This window comes from Theropithecus gelada, chromosome 14, assembly GCF_003255815.1.
Source record: "Theropithecus gelada isolate Dixy chromosome 14, Tgel_1.0, whole genome shotgun sequence".
NCBI classification, from domain to species: Eukaryota; Metazoa; Chordata; class Mammalia; order Primates; family Cercopithecidae; genus Theropithecus; species Theropithecus gelada.
Window position 1 is genome coordinate 55,000,590 of NC_037682.1, and position 18,512 is coordinate 55,019,101.

General features: G+C 36.9%; 1 protein-coding gene across 4 annotated transcripts in view; it reads left to right on the forward strand.

The window, feature by feature from the left end:
- The first annotated feature begins 2,302 nt into the window (after window positions 1-2,302).
- RNF141 (ring finger protein 141) overlaps window positions 2,303-18,512 on the forward strand; it is a 28,803-nt gene continuing 12,593 nt past the window's right edge. For 2 of the 4 annotated variants that reach the window (XM_025355247.1, XM_025355245.1), the window contains exons 1-4: window positions 2,303-2,428; window positions 8,770-8,963; window positions 12,174-12,282; window positions 17,544-17,725. In XM_025355247.1, the coding sequence (XP_025211032.1) occupies window positions 8,821-8,963; window positions 12,174-12,282; window positions 17,544-17,725 (434 nt within the window). In that variant the 5' untranslated portion in view covers window positions 2,303-2,428; window positions 8,770-8,820. Of the gene's footprint in view, window positions 2,429-2,623; window positions 2,795-4,286; window positions 4,289-8,769; window positions 8,964-12,173; window positions 12,283-17,543; window positions 17,726-18,512 lie in introns of those variants that run through there. The other 2 variants (XM_025355246.1, XM_025355248.1) reach the window with 2 other exon arrangements.

Here is an 18,512-nt window from a genome sequence, read left to right on the forward strand (position 1 = left end):
GGTAGTGTTAAGTTCCAAAACTTTGTTTTTCTTGATGAGATGGAAAGTCTTGACTATCCTAGGTCCTTTGCATTTCCACAAAAATTTTAGAATTAGTTTGGTCATTTCCGTCAAAAAGAAATCTGCTAGAATTTTTATTGAAATTTCATTAAATCTGTAGATCAATTTAGGCAGAAATGATATCTTAGAAATTCTCAGTCTTCTGATTCATTAACATAATGTATCTCTATTTAGGTCTTCTTTAATTTCTTTTAACAATGTTTTTTATTTTATTTTATTTTATTTTAGATTCAGGGGGTACATGTGTAGGTTTGTCACTTGGGTATATTGAATGATGCTGCGGTTTAGGCTTCTAATGATACAGGTCACCCAAGTGGTGAACGTAGTACCCAATAGTAGTTTTTTCAGCCATTTTGGAATCCCCAGTGTTTATTGTTCCCATATTTGTGTCTGTGTACTCAATGTTTTGCTCCCACTTATAAGTGAGAACATACGGTATTTGGTTTCCCGTTTCTGCATTATTTTGCTTAGGACAATGGCCTCCAGCTGTATTCATGTTGCTGCAAAAGATATGACCTAGTCCTTTTTGTGGTTGTATAGTATTCCATGGTGTATATGTACCACATTTTCTTTATCCAATCCACTATTGATAAGCACCTGGGTTGATTCCATTTCTGTGCTATTCTATAATATTTTATAGCTTTCAGTATATATGTCTTTCACATCTTTGGTCAAATTTGTCCCTAAATTTGCTACTTTTTTTTTTTTTTTGCTGATGAGATATTTTAAATTTTTCCATTTCTAGTTGTTCATGGCTAATATATAGAAATACAACTGATTTTTGTGTATTTGATTTTGTATCTTACAACTTTTGTAAACTCACTTTTTAGTTCTAATAGCTTTTTTTGTAGTATTCCACAATTTTCTTATGCAATTAAATGCAGTGCTACAACTTCATTTCCAGCTTGGATGCCTTTTATGTATTTGTCTTGTTTTATTTCATTGACTAGAACCTCCAATACAATGTTTAATTGAAGGCAATTTTTATAGAGTGATATTTCTAACTCCCAGGCCCGGATTAGGCTGCACTATGGAATCTTGTTGTATTTGATATCTTTTGGAATTTAGTAAATCATTATTCATACTTCATTTTTAAGCTTTTCCCTTTTCCACTGTTCAAATATTCATCAAGTGTTGAAATATTGAACCACCACTATGCTGGCTGTCAGGGAAATAATGGTGCACAAACAGGCATGAACCTAGCCCTAACGAAGTCTTACCATACTATGGGGGCAGTTTGAAAGAGGAATTAAAAACACAGGTTCAGGGTTCTGTCTGCTTGGGTTTGAATCTGGCTCTGCTCCTTAATGGTTGTTTGACCTTGGAAAAGTTAATCGACTTTTCTAAGCCTGTGTCTTAGTGAAGGTATTAATAACACCTACTCACAGGATTGCTGTGAGGATTAAACGAATTAACACCTTTAAAGTCCTTAAAATAGAGTTTGACATATAGTAAATGGTCAACGAATATTATCATTAGAGGGAAGAATTAGCTCTTCACAGGGTAAATCTACAAGTGACTGGTGAAGGAGGGGTGTCCAAATATTAAGAAGCATAAGAAGCCATTTAACTACTAAGCATAGAGGCAGCAGTGTCAGCTGTACCTGGATTAAAATCCTTGCTCTGCTGTTTATTGTCTAGGCAACTTTGAGCAAACGACTTAAACAAGAGCAATGTCTGTAAAGTGCCTAGTGCAGTATTTGGCACACAACAGATGCTTAACAGACAGCAATTATTGATTCAGACGTCCCGAAGAGCAGCAATATCACTAATATGTGTTCATCATCATATCTATCATTTATCAAAGCTCAGGATTTTGAACTTTGTAATTACTTTTCATACATTCTCTTATGCTTAACAACTCGGCTAGGTGAACACAATCCATTTCCTGATACAGAAACAAGATGATCTTTGTGTATCTATGATCAGTGGAGAGGCTGGAGGTCTGGGAAGTGGTATCTTGGAGCCCAAACCAGGGCTCCCAGTGCGGCCTTGGTCGCCAGTGGGGCGCTCGACTTTCCGCCCCGGAGATGGCACCAGGAGAGATGGGAGCCGGCCAGGCCGTTTCCAAGGCCACCTCGTGAAGCCCCTGCTCCAGGAGCCTGACAGGCGAGACTCTCTTTCGCCGCCCCCTCTCCTCTCAGATGGCCATCTGGGCTCGGAAGCCCTCAGGCGCTGCAGAGCGCGGGTCGCTAAGGGCGCTGGAGAGGAAGGTTGGGCGCCGTCTCCAGGCAACGCGCTGGGGGCGGGGCTTTGCGTCACAGAGGTGCGACCGAGTCCCGGGCTGAGTCGCCGCCACCGGCAGGTCTGAGCTGCGGGCAGAGGCGGCGCCGCCGCTGCCGCAGGGTGCGCGATGCCTTGAACCTGGGGTGAGCTCCGCGGCGCTGTCCTTTCGTGTTTCCCTTGCTAGCTGCTCCAGGACCCTGGGGCTGGGAAGAGAAACTCCAGCTGGCCCTCCGCTGCCGAACCAGACTTCCCCGGGGAGATAGGCCCGGCCCCGCCGCCCTCCCCGGGCCTCGGATTGGGGCGTGGGGCAGGCTGGGGAGGCCCTTCTGTGGCGCCCGTCTTCTGCCCGGCGGGTTCCGGTTGCCCGGGGTGGTGGTGGTTGTCCCGCTGCGGGTGGTTCTGAGGGACCCGAGGAGAGTTTTTTCTCCTCTATCCCAGAAAGGTTGTTTGAATATTGCCGCCGGCTCAGTCATTCGGCCACCGGACTTAGCTGTTGGTTAAATGTCCAGGTGCGCTTGAGGAGGGGCTGAGGCGGCGTAGCAAGAGCCAGCGCTAGGGTGGCCCGCAGGCTCGGTCCCCGCCGGGCTGGATACTCCAAATAAGAAACCTTTTGCCTGGGACGATAGCTCAGAAATAGCCACGTCGATCTACTTAGCCAGCCCCACACTTCTGAACTGACTTAGGCTGCTACCCCTCCCAGAGATCTTTCCTCGTCAAACTTGCTGCTACCTTGAGACCCGGCTAAGAAAAGAACGTTTTCTTGCTAATAATAAGGTAGTGATTACACAGCAGGAGCATAAGGCTTCTGTGTTCGCTTTTGAAATTATTCCTTCAGTTATTTGTCTCGGGTTACAAAATGTGGATTTACGATTGTTATCGAAATCGATCCCTATGCCCCTTGTTAAAGGTAGTGTACCCTTCTGTATTCTGACACTGCTCAATTTAGCGGTGCCAGATAATTCAGTTCTTGCCTCTGGCATATATGTAAAGCTGCTGGAACACTTCCAGTTGTTTATAATTCTTACATCTTCAGCACGAATTTATTCGTTTTCACTCCCTTCCACCCCGTTCTTCTTGATATAAAATAACCTCTATCCATCCAGAATTTTGTCTGGAGACATGAGCTGCCACCGGCCGACGATCCTGAATTAGTCACCTCTATGTCGAAGTCACCCATCTGAGAAGTGATGCTTTCTGAATTCGGAGCTCAAAAGTAGTATGGATTTTTCTCCTTTTCTTTCACATTGCCTGACTTCAGTTTCTAAAACTTTTTCTCAAGAATACGACTGTATGTTTCAAAAATTAATATTTGTCATTTGGTGTAAATGAACTTCATATTTGATGTGTGTAGCCTGATCCTTCTTGGTTCCCGTCTAAATACAAACACACTTTCCTTCCCCTTCCCTTCCCAAACTGGCAAGGAAGGTCCAGAGAGAATTCTTACAACTCTAGCGTGCTTTTTCCAATATGAAATGCATTTAGTAAACACACTGGTACTGTTAGAAATCCATATTCTTAATCTCCTAGTACAGCACTCTATCCTTTTGTAGTTTCTCCCTCTCTCTCTAATATATATATATATATCTTTTTCTGATCAAGATCTTTGATCCTGGAACAGGCATACCAGACTCTATAGTGACTCTGGTCTAATTATTTCGTTATGTATCTATGTTAACTTGTCTTGGAAAAAAAGTTGATATCTGTTTACAGATCTGCAGTTCGAGTAAACAATGAGTAATAAAGTAAATAGTATCCTTAGGGACCCAGTACTTGGTATTTATTACTGATGTTAAAGTTGACTTGACAATGAAAATCATTGATGTTTATTTCAATTAAATCTTTTTAAATGAGGTTGATACAAAATTTGATGGAGAACTGGTTTCAGAGAGGTTTTTAAAATACTACAGTACAGTACTTGTCATTTAGTCATTTTGGTGCATTGTCAGCCTTTTCCATTTTGCTTTAGTTATTTTATGAATGAATTATGGTTTAAATTTTTAGGAGTTTTTGAGCAGTTTTTTCGTTTTTGCTTGGCCAATTACCCATGATGTAATTTTTATATTTTTATAAAGAATATTTGAACTACCACAATTCATTTGTTAGAAAAATAAGTGATTCTCTGTATGTACCACCCACTAGAGAATGTGGCATTTTTGGAATCCTTGATCTTGTGCATTTCAAAATAACAGTTCTTTATTTAGAAAATCCTTCAAATGCTTTTTGAAAGCATGTTTTTATCTTGCAAAAAATGACTGTGTTATAGGTGGCACAATAATATGAGAGCTGCTAGTTCTTTGAGAAACCTTAACCAGAAATTTGTCTTTTGTTGAATTCTATGCCAGTGGTCTGCAAATTATGTTCCTATGCAATACCACTGTTGCATGATCTAGGGGGAGGTATTTTGTTAATATCAAATAGTGAATGTTTCTCAGTTTACATAAGCATTAATTTAATGATAAATTTTCACAGTTTTACATTTTCTTTCATATGTATTTTTAACTTCCACTTCTGCCAACCTAGTACTAATAGATGGCTGACCAAATTAATAAAAGTCAAAAGAATGCTAAGTGTATAATAAAAAAACAAAAACTGCCAATGGTATTTACTGCATTTATTCAGTAAACATCTATTGAGTGCTTGTGTATCTGCCAGAAGAGAGACCATGGCTGCTCTCCTCAAGAAGCTCACTAGAGGGAAATGGCCAAGTGACTTAATGAATGTCGTAGTATGATAGAAATATGTGCAGTCACCAAAGAGGGACAGTGAAAAGCTGTGGTGGGTGACTGACTAGAGGATGGCTTCAACAGATTGTCTTTGTGAACATGCACTCTGTGTTGTGGTTTTATATTGTATGTAGATCACATTTTCTTGAGGGCTCCTATGTATGTATAAAAATTACTAAATAAAATTTGTATGTTTTTCTCCTGCTAATCTATCTTAGGTTAGTTTAATTCTTGGGCCCAGCTGAGACCTTAAGAGAGCAGAGGGAGAGAAATTCTATCTCCCCTATACCACGTTGGTTAAATTATCATAGGTATTTATATTAAATATTGAGACTATATATTTCAAAAGTTCAGTTTTTTCTTTGTTAAGTAATGTAGATATTATTTAAAGTTTCAACCTGGTTGATTAGAATCTTTTTTTTTGTGAGACGGAGTCTTGCTCTGTTGCCCAGGCTGGAGTGCAGTGGCGCAATCTCGGATCACTGCAAGCTCCTCCTCCCAGGTTCACGCCATTCTCCTGCCTCAGCCTCCTAAGTAGCTGGGACTACAGGCACCTGCCACCATGCCCGGCTAATTTTTTGATTAGAATCTTGATTACATTTTCATTGAATTGGTACAGGAATGTTAGAGGAAGGTTAAGTTTCACTTTGGGAATAAAATGTTAGGTTAGAGGTCACCTACTCCACTTCCCACCCAGGTAAAAATCCCTATAACACTTATTAGATGTACTTCTAATCTTTACCTAAACACGTCCATACTTCCAATGAGAGGGGCTCACATGTAGCAGCCATTTCCACTTCTGGATGCTGGGACATGCTTATGATCAACTGAAATCTGCCTTTCTAATTTATACTTACTAATTTATACTTATTGGCCATCCTGTTCTCTGTAAATGAATCTTGTTTTTCCACATGACAGCTCCTCAAATATTTAAACAAACTTATGTTGCTTCATTGTTACCAAACTATGACTGTCTAGAATAAACCTCTTTTTTTTTTTTCTAGGCCCATGAATATGTTCTAATTTATTAGTATCCTTTAAAGCCAACTGTTTAGAGCTGAATACAGACTTTTCAGTGTGGCCTGACCATTGCAGAGCATAATGGACTAGTAGGCTGCTTGCTCAACACATCTATTTCTAGCAAGAGTTTAGGATTATTTTAGCATACTTGTTGCCCCTGTTACACTGTTGACTTATTTTGATTAAAAACCCCAGACTTGGCCAGGTGCGGCAGCGCATGCCTGTAATCCCAGTGCTCTGGGAGGCCAAGGCGGGAGGATTGCTTGAGCCCAGGAGTTTGTTACCAGACTGGGCAACATAGAGAGACTCCATTTCTTTAAAAAACACAAAAACAAAAACCCAGACCTTTTATATTTTAACTGTTTTTGAGCACATCTTACATACATGTTTTTGTGCAGTTGACTCTTCAGGATTTAACTTTTAGTCATATTAAATATAATTCATTTAAGCATGTAAGTATCTGTTTTAGTCTTGATCCTATTATTCACTGGATATTATTCATTTATTCCAGTTTTCGTCATCTGCAGATTGGGCAGGCATACAGTCTTCAGGTCATCAACAAAAATGTTAAACAGCCCAACTCTTGGTGCCAGTTTCCCTCTCCCTTTGCCTCTCTGCTTTAGTCATTGTGGCCTTTTCAAAAATTACCTCAAAGTCACCATGCTGCTTCCTATCTCAGGCACTTTTCATAACCTCTGCCTGGAGTGTCCTCCTTTTGCCATGTCCCTAACCTCTTTTTTAATCCCTGACTCTGACCGTTCTGACCTCAAGTAAAATGTTGTTCGCCCAGGCACTTCTTCCCTGATACAAAACTAGGTCAAGTCCCTCTTTTATGGGCTTTCATAGCACCTGTACTTGTTCACCTAGCACTTCTCATTTTGTAATTACACATTTATTTGTATGGTTACTGTCTCTTCTCCACTGTATTGGATGCTCCAAAGTGTTTCTTTTGTTCACTGTTGTAGCTCCAGAACATAAGCACTAGGCATGTGCTACTTGTTGAGTTTAATTTTTAAAAAGTCCTGTAGCACAGTGGCTCCCTAATACCCGTCTGCAACCCTTGACTCCTGATGATTTTTCACAAGCTTGGATTCAGTCAAGAAAAATAAGGACAATGTATAGTATACCTGGTAAATACATGGTATACCTCATTGTGAAGTTACTGCCCTTCTTGGGAAAGATTTTTTTTCTAATATTATATCCTACTTTTCAGGTTATAAGTTCTTTTTAAGATTTTGTTAAGTTTTGGGGAATTTTTGTTTATTTTTGGAAACTGTGCTTACTTAGAATTAAAAGAAGTATCCAACACCATGGTGCTTTGAGATTTTACTAGTCTTTGAAATTCAGCAATCACTGATGTTGAGTGCCCTAGAGACCTCTTCTAAGCTAAGATATTTAATTGTTTCTTCTTGGATACAGTTGCTGTAAATCCACTTGGCAATATTTACATATAATTTGACTTCGGGGATTTTTTTTGGTTTTTTTTTTGGCCTGGATCTTCCTCAACAGCTTCCTTTCATTTATCTCTATAATGTGATATTTACTATTACCAGGTAGGCTCAGATTCAAAATTGTAATTGTTGTTTTTTTTTTTAATTACAATTGTCCTTTTCCTATTTTAGGTAACTAAAGGAATAAACTTCAAATATAGTACATTAAATTTTAATACCTAAAGAAAATTTTACATATTTTTGGGTTAATAACTTCATAAAGTTATATATTTTATATTTTACATTTATAACTTTATTTTTTGATTAATGATAAAGCAATCTTCCTACAAAAACTTTTTCCATAAGAGTATTACTGTTTCACCTGCTTTATGTGATGTGAGTATTAATTTGGATGAAATAAAATGATAGTCTTTGATGGATAAATAAAATAGAATTTCTTGGGGGGGCATCTGATTTTGGGGGCATTTAAAAAATTGATAATTAGATATATATTTTGGGGGTACCTAAAAGACTTAATGAACAAAAGAGCTATCTTTTTCCAAGCAGAAAATGTGAGGTGGTTAAAATATCTAACATTTTAATTTTCTTAGGTTTTTCAAGCCACAAGTCTGTTTATATATTTTTAAAAATTAAAACTAAGGTACATGTCTATAAATAAAGTAATTCAACAGCAGAATTATTTAGCTGATGTAAGTATATTGTAAGTCAGTATGTCATAGTGGATAAGAATGTAAGTACTAGAATCTGAAAAACAAATTCAAAGTTCACTTTCACCACTTACAACTGTGTAACTTTAGATAGTCACCTAGCTCAGTTTCCCTGTCTATGGGAAATAGGTAGGGGTATAATATTGTCTGTCTCTTAGGATTGTCGTAAGAAGTAATTGACACAATATATGGAAAACAGTTTGGAGCCTGACATGTGATAAGCAGTCAGGAAATGTTCTTAGGAAAATTATAGAAGATAGACAAACTTCCTCTTAAATACAATTACTTGAATATGTGTGTGGTGTGTGTGTGCACGTGCACACGTGCTTTAGTGGTTTTTGACGTGATAAAATTATAAGAATTAGAGGTTCATCACCCTCCCAATAATATATAAGTGAATCCTGTTTTCTCATTTGGCTATGTGAATCTGAAAACAGAGTCATTTAAATTCTACCTTAGACTCATGTAGGTCTACTCAACTCTCACTTAAAGGTATTCCTAGTTTTTCTTTATTTTTTTGAAAAATGAGTATGTTGCCATTTTTGTATTATATGTAAAAGTAACTTTTCTGTATATTTGACAGAAACTATGTGAAGCAACACTCTTTCTGGATTTTGAAAGACATCATTTCATCATGGGACAGCAAATTTCGGATCAGACACAGTTGGTTATTAACAAGTTACCAGAAAAAGTAGCAAAACATGTTACATTGGTTCGAGAAAGTGGCTCCTTAACTTATGAAGAATTTCTTGGGAGAGTAGCTGAGCTTAATGATGTGTAAGGCTTGCTCTTTTTGTTTTTCCCTTTGTTGTATGTATGCCCCATATGTCATGGCTGTGTAAGATATAACCAGAGGTATTGATTGGTAAGACTTAATGTTTTCAGTTAGCATTAACAAATATTATTGAGTATTTATTATAAGTTGACTTTCTATGTAGCTTTTTAAAAGTATATAATGGGGACAGAAGAGATGGAAAGAACTTAAAATGGAACCTGGAACACAGCACAGGCATATTGAAGCAATTCTAGGATACAGTAGTACAACCCAGCATCTCAATTTTATACCAATAGACACTTGTTTGAAAGCACTAAAGGGGTGCATAACAATGGAATATGAGAATTAGCCACTTGGGAGAAAGACTCCTAGGATAGTCAAAGGTAACACAGAAGGTTTCTGTACATGAAACAATTCATTCGTGTGTGTGTGTGTATGTACACACATACATACATATATACTGGTTTTTTAATGAGTCATTATTTTGTCAGAGGAATACATATGTAGTAATAGCTTATTTTCATCACTGAGAAATAATATATTTCATTTATTAATATTTTCTAATTAGCTAACATCTTTAAACTTCTACTTAACACTAACTAAATTTCTAAAATGAAATATAAAATTCTCTGCCTTCTTAAAGAGCACACCTAATACAACTTAGTCTTTTATTTGTTAATTTATTTATCAATTTTGGTATTGATCTATGTAGGAGCTATAAAAATATATAGGGCTCTTTGTCTCTGAATGCCCCCAGACCACTGTGCTTTTAAAATATGACTTTTTTGCTGTTTGTTTTCTCCCTTGGTGACAATTGGTCAGATGTCATGTCTTTCTTTTAAATCTGCCTCTGGCAACATCCACATCTACCTTTATTTATATATCTCTTCTAACCCCTGGGAGTATAATTAGAACCTATGGAGTCACCTCTTAAATGAGATCTTAAAGGTTCTCTGTTTAGTCTCTTCAACTTAGCTAACATTCGCTGAGCACATAGTATATGCAGGCACTCTACTAAGGATTGGACCTTTGAGGGCTAAGTCGATTACCCAGGTATTAATGGCATGTCCACCTCTCTGAATCTCAGTTTTCCTGTTATCCCACATTACCTCTTCTTAAACCCTAAAAAGGCTGAATGAAATTGACTAGCAGTTCAGGACCCCTTAATATATAAACTTACAATACTGTAGCCACTAATAATAGTTTAAGGTAAGATATATGAACCCACTCCCTAGGCATTATAACCATGGTGTTAGGTGATAAGAGACATACCTGGCAATCTGGAACACATTAGATAAGCTTGATATACTGTCTTTATGTGAAGACCTACTGTCTTTATTGGGAAGAATAAAGACTGTCTTAAAAGTTATCTTAGAAGATGGTTTCTTTTAAGAAGACTGGATTTCATTCATTAAAACTAAACAAAACAAAAACCTGTATATAGATGTAGGGGGTGTGTGTGTGTGTGTGTGTGTGTGTGTGTGTGTGTGTGTAAAACGAACTAAACTATTCCCAGTGCTTGTCTCTTGGTTGGGAGATGGTGGGAAAAGAGGGCAGAGAGGGAGATTTTACATTTTACTGTGTGTATTTATGTATTATTTTTTATGATAAAAATATAGTTGGTCTTAAAAACTCTAGCATTTTACTTATTTTTTAAAATTATCCAAAGGGTAGTGTGCGAAGCATTACTTCTGGGACCATATTCTTAAAGAATTTTAAAAATAGGATTCTGAATTTAGTAATATAAGAGTGGAATGCTTTTTTATGTTTATGTTTTCAACTCTTATGAGCAGTAGTCAATGACATTTACCATTCCTTTAGAGTCTTGAAATTTATATTCATAAACCCAGTCTATTATATAAAATTTTGCCCTTTCGCCTAAAGATACAGGTATTAGATTAAATGTACCCTATAAAACCATCCACAAACTAAGCTTACCGTGTGATACAGATGTCTTCCTTTTAATTATTTAGCGCAGGACATTTCTGACTGGATTTGATTCTTAAAACCAATTCCCATGAGTCAGAGTTGGCATTTCAGACATGCAATGATCTCCGAGAACTGTAGAATTAAACCTATACAGGACGAAGCTTGGCAGCTAGAAAACAGAGCTGGAAACTGGCACAGCTGAATTATTTTCACGGAAGACTTTGTTTCCTAAGCCTAGTTGCTTAACTTTCAGTGGCCTCATTTTATTTAGCTGTTAGTTGAGTGTGATATCCCCAGTGGTGCTCAGAGAGAGTTGTTAGTAATGATAAAAGGAAACTGCAATACTTAAGCATGTCTTTGAACTAATTTAAATTAATGTTGATAGCATGATATTGAATTATCTTCTCAAAGTGATATATTTTTATGTTAAAATCCTGTAGCTCTCTAAATTAGGGGAGGATGGTAGAGCTATATAAAAAGTGTCTCAAGTCATTTGTTTTACTTGATCCAGCCCCAAATTATCTGAACAAAAATTTTCAAGAGGTTTGTTAATATCATTGTTTAAACAAGGACTGATCCAAGAGCAAGATATTTTTCATGCTTTATATACATCCAAGGCAACAGTCAAAAAATTTTTATAAATGACACTAGCTAACCTTTTTTTTTTCTTTTGAGACGGAGTCTCTGTCACCCAGGCTGGAGTGCAATGGCGTGTTCTTGGCTCACTACAACCTCCACCTCCTGGGTTCAAGCAATTCTCCTGCCTCAGCCTCCTGAGTAGCTGGGGTTACAGGTGTGCACCAAGCTACTTTTTGTATTTTTAGTAGAGATGGGGTTTCACCATTTTGGTCAGGCTGGACTCGAACTCCTGACCTCGTGATCCGTCTGCCTTGGCCTCCCAAAGTGCTGGGATTATAGACTTGAGCCACTGCCCTCGCCAACTTTTTATTTAATTCCCTGATTTCTCAGACTTGTTTTTCCTAAATGTCTTTGTTAGAAACTTAAAGACCATTGAGATATAGATGTGACAAAGAGAGATTTATAAATATCATCTCACCAAGCTGTTGACTTTAAAAACCTTAGAAATTAAGTTGCATGTTTATATTCAAAATATTCTCTATCCCTGTTTTAAGAATCCAGTTATCATAATTATTATTATTTGTCTTTTTGTGTTTCTTTGTATTTCCTTCTCTGAAAGTGTTTCTTGAATCTAGTTTCATGGCTGTATTATTTTATTAATATATGATTTTTCATAAAATTAACATGTTCTTGTGTCTTTTCAGAACTGCTAAAGTGGCTTCTGGCCAGGAAAAACATCTTCTCTTTGAGGTACAACCTGGGTCTGATTCCTCTGCTTTTTGGAAAGTGGTTGTACGGGTGGTCTGTACCAAGGTGAGACTGATGGAGACTTCTGCCTCTGAGCTTAAGCTATTTTGGTGGCTAGAACCATATTTAATAGTGTAAGATAATATAATGCATATAAATTTTAATAACTCGGTGGTTTTGTAAAACATAGTTTTGATACTGTTATTGCCTTCTAGCTAGCTGTTTGAATCTTAGAGTTGTCTAATTGCTATACAGCAGGGGTTTTTATAATCAAATTCTTTTTTGCCTCAATATCTGTAACCATTACATCATACTAATCTATTTCTGTTTTTGGATTTTTAGCTGGCTGTGGAGTGCTAAGGTGACATCCTATTTAGCTCTAGGATGATACCTTAAAAATTAATGTTATCTCAAGATCTTTTCTTTTGAGAATACATTCATTCATTAAAAAGAAAAAAGATAAAGGGCTTTTTTGTTTTTTAGTAATTTTTAATTATGGGATAGATTTTTTGCCAGCTGTCATTGAGTATTAGAAAGCCTCAGCCACCACTGAGTGGATTCCGATAGAAAGTTCTTAACCTTTTTGGGGCCACAAACTTTTGATTAAATGAAGGCATGAATTTTATTAGGCCACCTCCTGTCCCCATCCTGGCTCTAAAACAAAGAACAAAATCATCCATATGCATATAAACCATAAATTGGGCATTCATGAGTGCTCTGAAGTTCATTCCTGACCAACCCATAAAGACTCCTTGGGTTAGGAGATTTTTCCTTTGAGTCACGGACCCTGGAGGTTACCCAAATAATATGCGTTATTTCCTCAGTAGATTGTCAGTTTTACCCATACTATGTTTCGCTTCCAGTTTATTCAAATAAACATTTGAGCACAGGTGTGAGAGGCACTAGGAATATATGATAAATAAGACAGATTTCATGCTCTCAAGCAGACTGATCTCTCTCTTCTGATCCAGATTACCACAGATTTTGTATGAATCTCTATACTTCCAGACTCTTCTCCAAATTCTAATTTATGCTCCTGTGAGATTAACCTTTCTAAAGCACAACTTTCATCGGATTTCACCTTGCTTAAAATTCCTCAGTAATTCCTTCTTGCCCACCAAATAGTCCCAACTCCTACGATATGACTCTAAACTATCTTTTCTGCATTAGTCACAATTACCTTCTTTTGCTCTGCATTCTTATCAGGCTTAACTAACTTAAGACTGTATCATTGTTACTTTTCTTTTCCAGTTCATTGCTTCTGCTTATTGTGTTTTCTCAACTAGGATGTCCATTCCTTCCGTTAGGAAGTCACAGAAAATTCCTGTTAAACCAGTTTAAACAAAAACAATACTTATTTTCTCACTTATCGAGAAATCCTAGCTCCATAGACTAACTGCAGGATTGGTTAAATTAAAGACCCAGCAGATGTTGCTTCTGAACTCACTGGTCAGTATTGGGTCATATCCCTTTCATACACCTACACTGACAGAGGGAATATAATTAGCCTGATTGGTTTAGATTAGACTAACCAGGATTGACTCCTGAGTCATTTCAGGGAATGGTGGACACGAAAACAAAATCAGGTTCTGCTGGCAAGGAAAAGAAGGAACAGTATTTGGATAATCAGCCAACAGTTTCTGCCACACCTTTTATTTCTGCATATCTAAACCTGATGTCTCTTTAAAGGCCCACCTCAAATACCGTCTCACTCATTGTCTTCCTGAATAGGAGTTCTCTTGTCTCTTCCAGATTCCAACAGCACATTATTTATACTTTATAATTCTACAATACGAAAAAAGTTTTTTAGGTTCTTAGCTCCCCTTTAGAGAGTAAGCTCCTGAGGGCAGGAACTATGTCTAGATTCAGTATTGTATCTCTTATATCCTGTAATGCAGTGCTTTGCACATAGTAGGAACTCAGTATATATTAAGTGAACAAAAAAAATCTGTTGAAATAATACTCTCTTTTTAAATGACTGGGATAGGTTGAAGCTTGTTTATTGATGCAGTATATTATCTAAATTACACTTACTGTGTGTTTGTATTTCATAAAGTACTCAGCTCACATTGAAGAGGCCAATATAAATTGTAGAAAGCTAAGGGAATACGAATATGTCAAGCTTTTCATCCCTTAGTTTTTTGTTGCTCTTCTTTGACAAACACAGACTTAAGGTTTAATTTTATTAGTAGTCAAATTCCTTTTCACCTCAATATCTTTAACATCTGTATGTGATTAGTTTAAACATCTTCCTTAAAATAAGATTCTAAGTAGAGAAACAAAAGTACTAAAGGCAGAGGCAATTAGATAATTTTTTTGTGTGATTTTTCTTGATTTTAGAGCTACTCTAAAGAAATTTTTTTATTTGCATTCCTTAGGTTCTTTCTGAAAGAATCTGAGAGGTCAGTGTTTATATTAGAAAGAGGTCAAGTCTACCATGAAAAACTGATAGGAGACTGAGAGTTTCACATTTCTTAATGTTAAACAACTTTAAAAAAAATTGTACTTTAACCCTGTGTATTTATATTCAGTCTTTATCTTGACTCTCTGCCATCTGCTATGATGATCCTTAAATAATATTTAATCCACTATAAAAAATGATCTAATATGTTTAAGTGGAATATTTTATGGAAATAATATTAGAAAAATAAGAGATTAATTAAAAATTAGGTACTAAGGTGACTGTTAAGAACTGCATGAATTATATTATTTCATCCTTCTTTTTTCTTAGACCAACTTCTTAGAGTCATTCTGGGCTTTTCTTTCTCTCTCATACCTCACAATCAATCCGTAAGTGAATCCTGTCACATCAAAATGTATTCAGAATCTGGCTAGTTCTCACCATCTATGCTACTACCACCCTATTCCTAGTGACCATCCTCTCTCATCAGGATTATTCCAGTAGCCTCCTAACTGATCTCCCTGCTTCTCTTGCCCTGCTTCTGTCTGTTCTCAGCACAACAAGCGGTCTATTCCAAGCACAACAACCAGCCTATTCCACATCACAATTTGAAATGTAAATTAGATCATATTACTCCTTGGCTCAAAACCCCCTAGTGACTTCTCATGCACTTAGAATCAAAGCTACAGTTATTACTGAGATCAGCAGAGTCCTATATATACTGCTCCCACCTCACCCTCTATCTACCACTCCTTCCTCTGTCCCTCTGTCACTCTGTTCCAAACATTCTGGGCTTCTTGTGAGACTCTTTGTGCTCCTTGCCAGGTACACGTCTATTAAACAGCCTTTGCATTTCCTGTTGTCTCAGCCTGGAATGATCTTCCCCCTAGACATCTATATGACTCATTTCTGCACCTTTCAGTTTTTAAATGTCAGCTTCTCTGTAAGGCCTTCCCTATAACCCCTCAGCATTCCTTCTCCCCTGTTTCATCTTCTCCATTATACTTATTTTCATCTAACCTAATCTGTATCTGTATTTTATTTGCCTGTCTCTCCTACCTATCATGTAACTTGCTTGAGGGCAGGGATTTTGTTTTATACACACTGTGGCTAGTGCCTAGAGTAGTGCACATAATACCAATAACATCCACATAATGGTACTCAATAAATACCTGTTTCAGGAATCCTATGATGAGAATAGTTACAGTGTGATACACTTTGCTATTTCTGTACTAACCTTATATGGATTATTCCATAATTTCTTCTGTACTCTGCAGTTCCAAAGGACTACCCCAATTTCCTCAGCTCTGAAGATCTATTTTGTAAGCCTCTTAAATTCCTGTTACTTTTTAATTCTGTTTTTTCTGTAACTCTTATACAGTCTCGTATTTCAAAGAACCTTTTATATTTGCATCTCCAGATAGATTTTACCTTCCCAAAATTTAATCAACTTTCTGATTATTAGAGATGGTTGTAAAATTTCTTAATATGGTATATGATGACTCATTCTTTTTTTTTTGAGACCCAGTCTTGCTCTGTCACCCAGGCTGTAGTGCAGTGGCGCAATCTCGACTCACTGCATCCTCCACCTCCTGGTTCAAGTGATTCTCCTGCCTCAGCCTCCCAAGTAGCTGGGACTGCAGGCATGTGCCATCATGCCCAGCTAATTTTTTGTACTTTTAGTAGAGATGGGGTTTCACCGTGTTAGCCAGGATGGTCTCGATCACCTGACCCCTTGATCTGCCCACCTCGGCCTCCCAAAGTGCTGGGATTACAAGCATGAGCCACCGTGCCCGGCCCCATGACTCATTCTTGTGTCTCAGTATTTTTTTCACTGCCTTTTCAAATAGTAAGCAATTAATAAATGTGTTACAACTATTATTTTCATTCAAAATATTCATATGTATAATAATATTTTTCAATATGTAATATACCTCACTTTCTGATATCCCTAGTTCCATCAATGCATTCCAGAATCTAACTTAAGTCACAATTTTATGGCCCTGTATCTTTGTCTGTCTCCTATATTCTTCATTTCTTTCTAAATATTTTCTGATTTTGCTTGTTCCACTTACTCTTATGTGCACTTAATAGATTTCATGGCTTACTTCTTCTTCCCCAGTCTTCCATCCTATGTCTTGTGCTGAAAGGAAGTCTTTCACATCTCTAATCTTTCTCTGATTACAAGTTCTTCATCCAAGAACATTATACCTTCACCTTACTGGCCTCGGTCATTTCATTATGCCTCACTCCATGGCTCCCCAAAGCTTATGAAAGCAGCCCCCTCTACTTGCCCCAAATATCTTCTACATTCGATTGTAAACTGGATGGGGGAGAGGTGCAACCTGTAAAGGTACAACCTTTGGGCCACTGGTTTCACTTCGTATTAAATGAGTTTTTTGATAAAGCTCAAAATGGCCTGGGAAAAGTCCAACCACCTTTTGTTAGGATTTATTTTAAAGTAATTTTCTTGCTTTAGTTTAGAAGTTTTGCTACAAAATAGAACTTAAAGATATTTAAGAAAGTACTTGTTTGAGTTGTAGAATCTCATGCGGTTGTTGGATTCAAATGAATCCTTTGGTTAAGAAATTCTTTAAGAAATTAAAGTGAAAGAATTGTTAATACTGATCTCTAAAATTTATTTCTTAACTCTGAGAAAGTCACTTTACCCATCAATAGGATAATGCCTAATTAATCTTAAAGGGTTATTTTGAGTATTAGATAAATTTGTATAAGAACTTTGAACCCCACAAATGTAGGGGACATGGTATTATTTATTCAGACTCTTGCTTTCTTATGTAATTTGCAAATCCTGAAAACTCCTATTTCCTAGGATGTTTGACTAAATATTTGTTCCTGCTTTTTGGGAAAAATTGGTCAGAGAAATTATCAACTTTTCTCTTTTTCATGTGCTTTGTATTTTTAGATTAACAAAAGCAGTGGCATTGTGGAGGCATCACGGATCATGAATTTATACCAGTTTATTCAACTTTATAAAGATATCACAAGTCAAGCAGCAGGAGTGTTGGCACAGAGCTCCACTTCTGAAGAACCCGATGAAAACTCATCCTCTGTAACATCTTGTCAGGCTAGTCTTTGGATGGGAAGGTATATAATGCATAAGTACTGTATTTCACCTATTTTCTAATATGAAAACAACTAAAATCTTATTAATATTTTTGCTGGTGTTCATTGTAGCATCTTAAATCTTTTTTTTTTTCTCAGTTGGTATTGTATCTGAGATCAGTTTTGGGGTTATTTTGTGCTTCGGATGTTGTTACAGTGCTAAATTAAAGTGGCTCGGTGGGGCCACTTTAATGTTACTGTTTCTGTCACACTGGTCTCCAGGAATCCACTCTATATGCATGCATTTGTTGACAAAGGAGATAGTTAATACCTTCCTTATAATAGGTATTTAGGTTCTTAAACAGTCAAAGCTTTTTAGGGAATTAGGTCCAAGAATTTGGCAAAATTATCCGAGTTTTTCTTAAAAATGTCTAATTGAAGCATTAAAATTTTAAATATTGGCTTCAGGACTTGGCAGTCCATTCAGGAACGAACTGAATGCATATACTGAGTTACCAGAAGGAAATGAAGTCAGCCAGAGTTTTCTCTGATGATGCTTGTTTACCCAGGCCTAATACATTATTGTTCTATCTAAACTTTCTTTTCCTTCTCTGTTATGCTTTTGGCACATGAAAGCTCCTACCTCTTGACATTTGACAATCATGATCATAATTTAAATTTGTAAATGTCTCATTGGAAAAAGATTTACGTGGGTCCAAACATGTTGACCTCCTGTCTTACTGTCATACTGGGTAGATAGCAGAAATCTATGTTCACCGTGTCCTTTACCTTAAAGTTAAGAATGTATGTAACAGTGATTTCTTTCCTT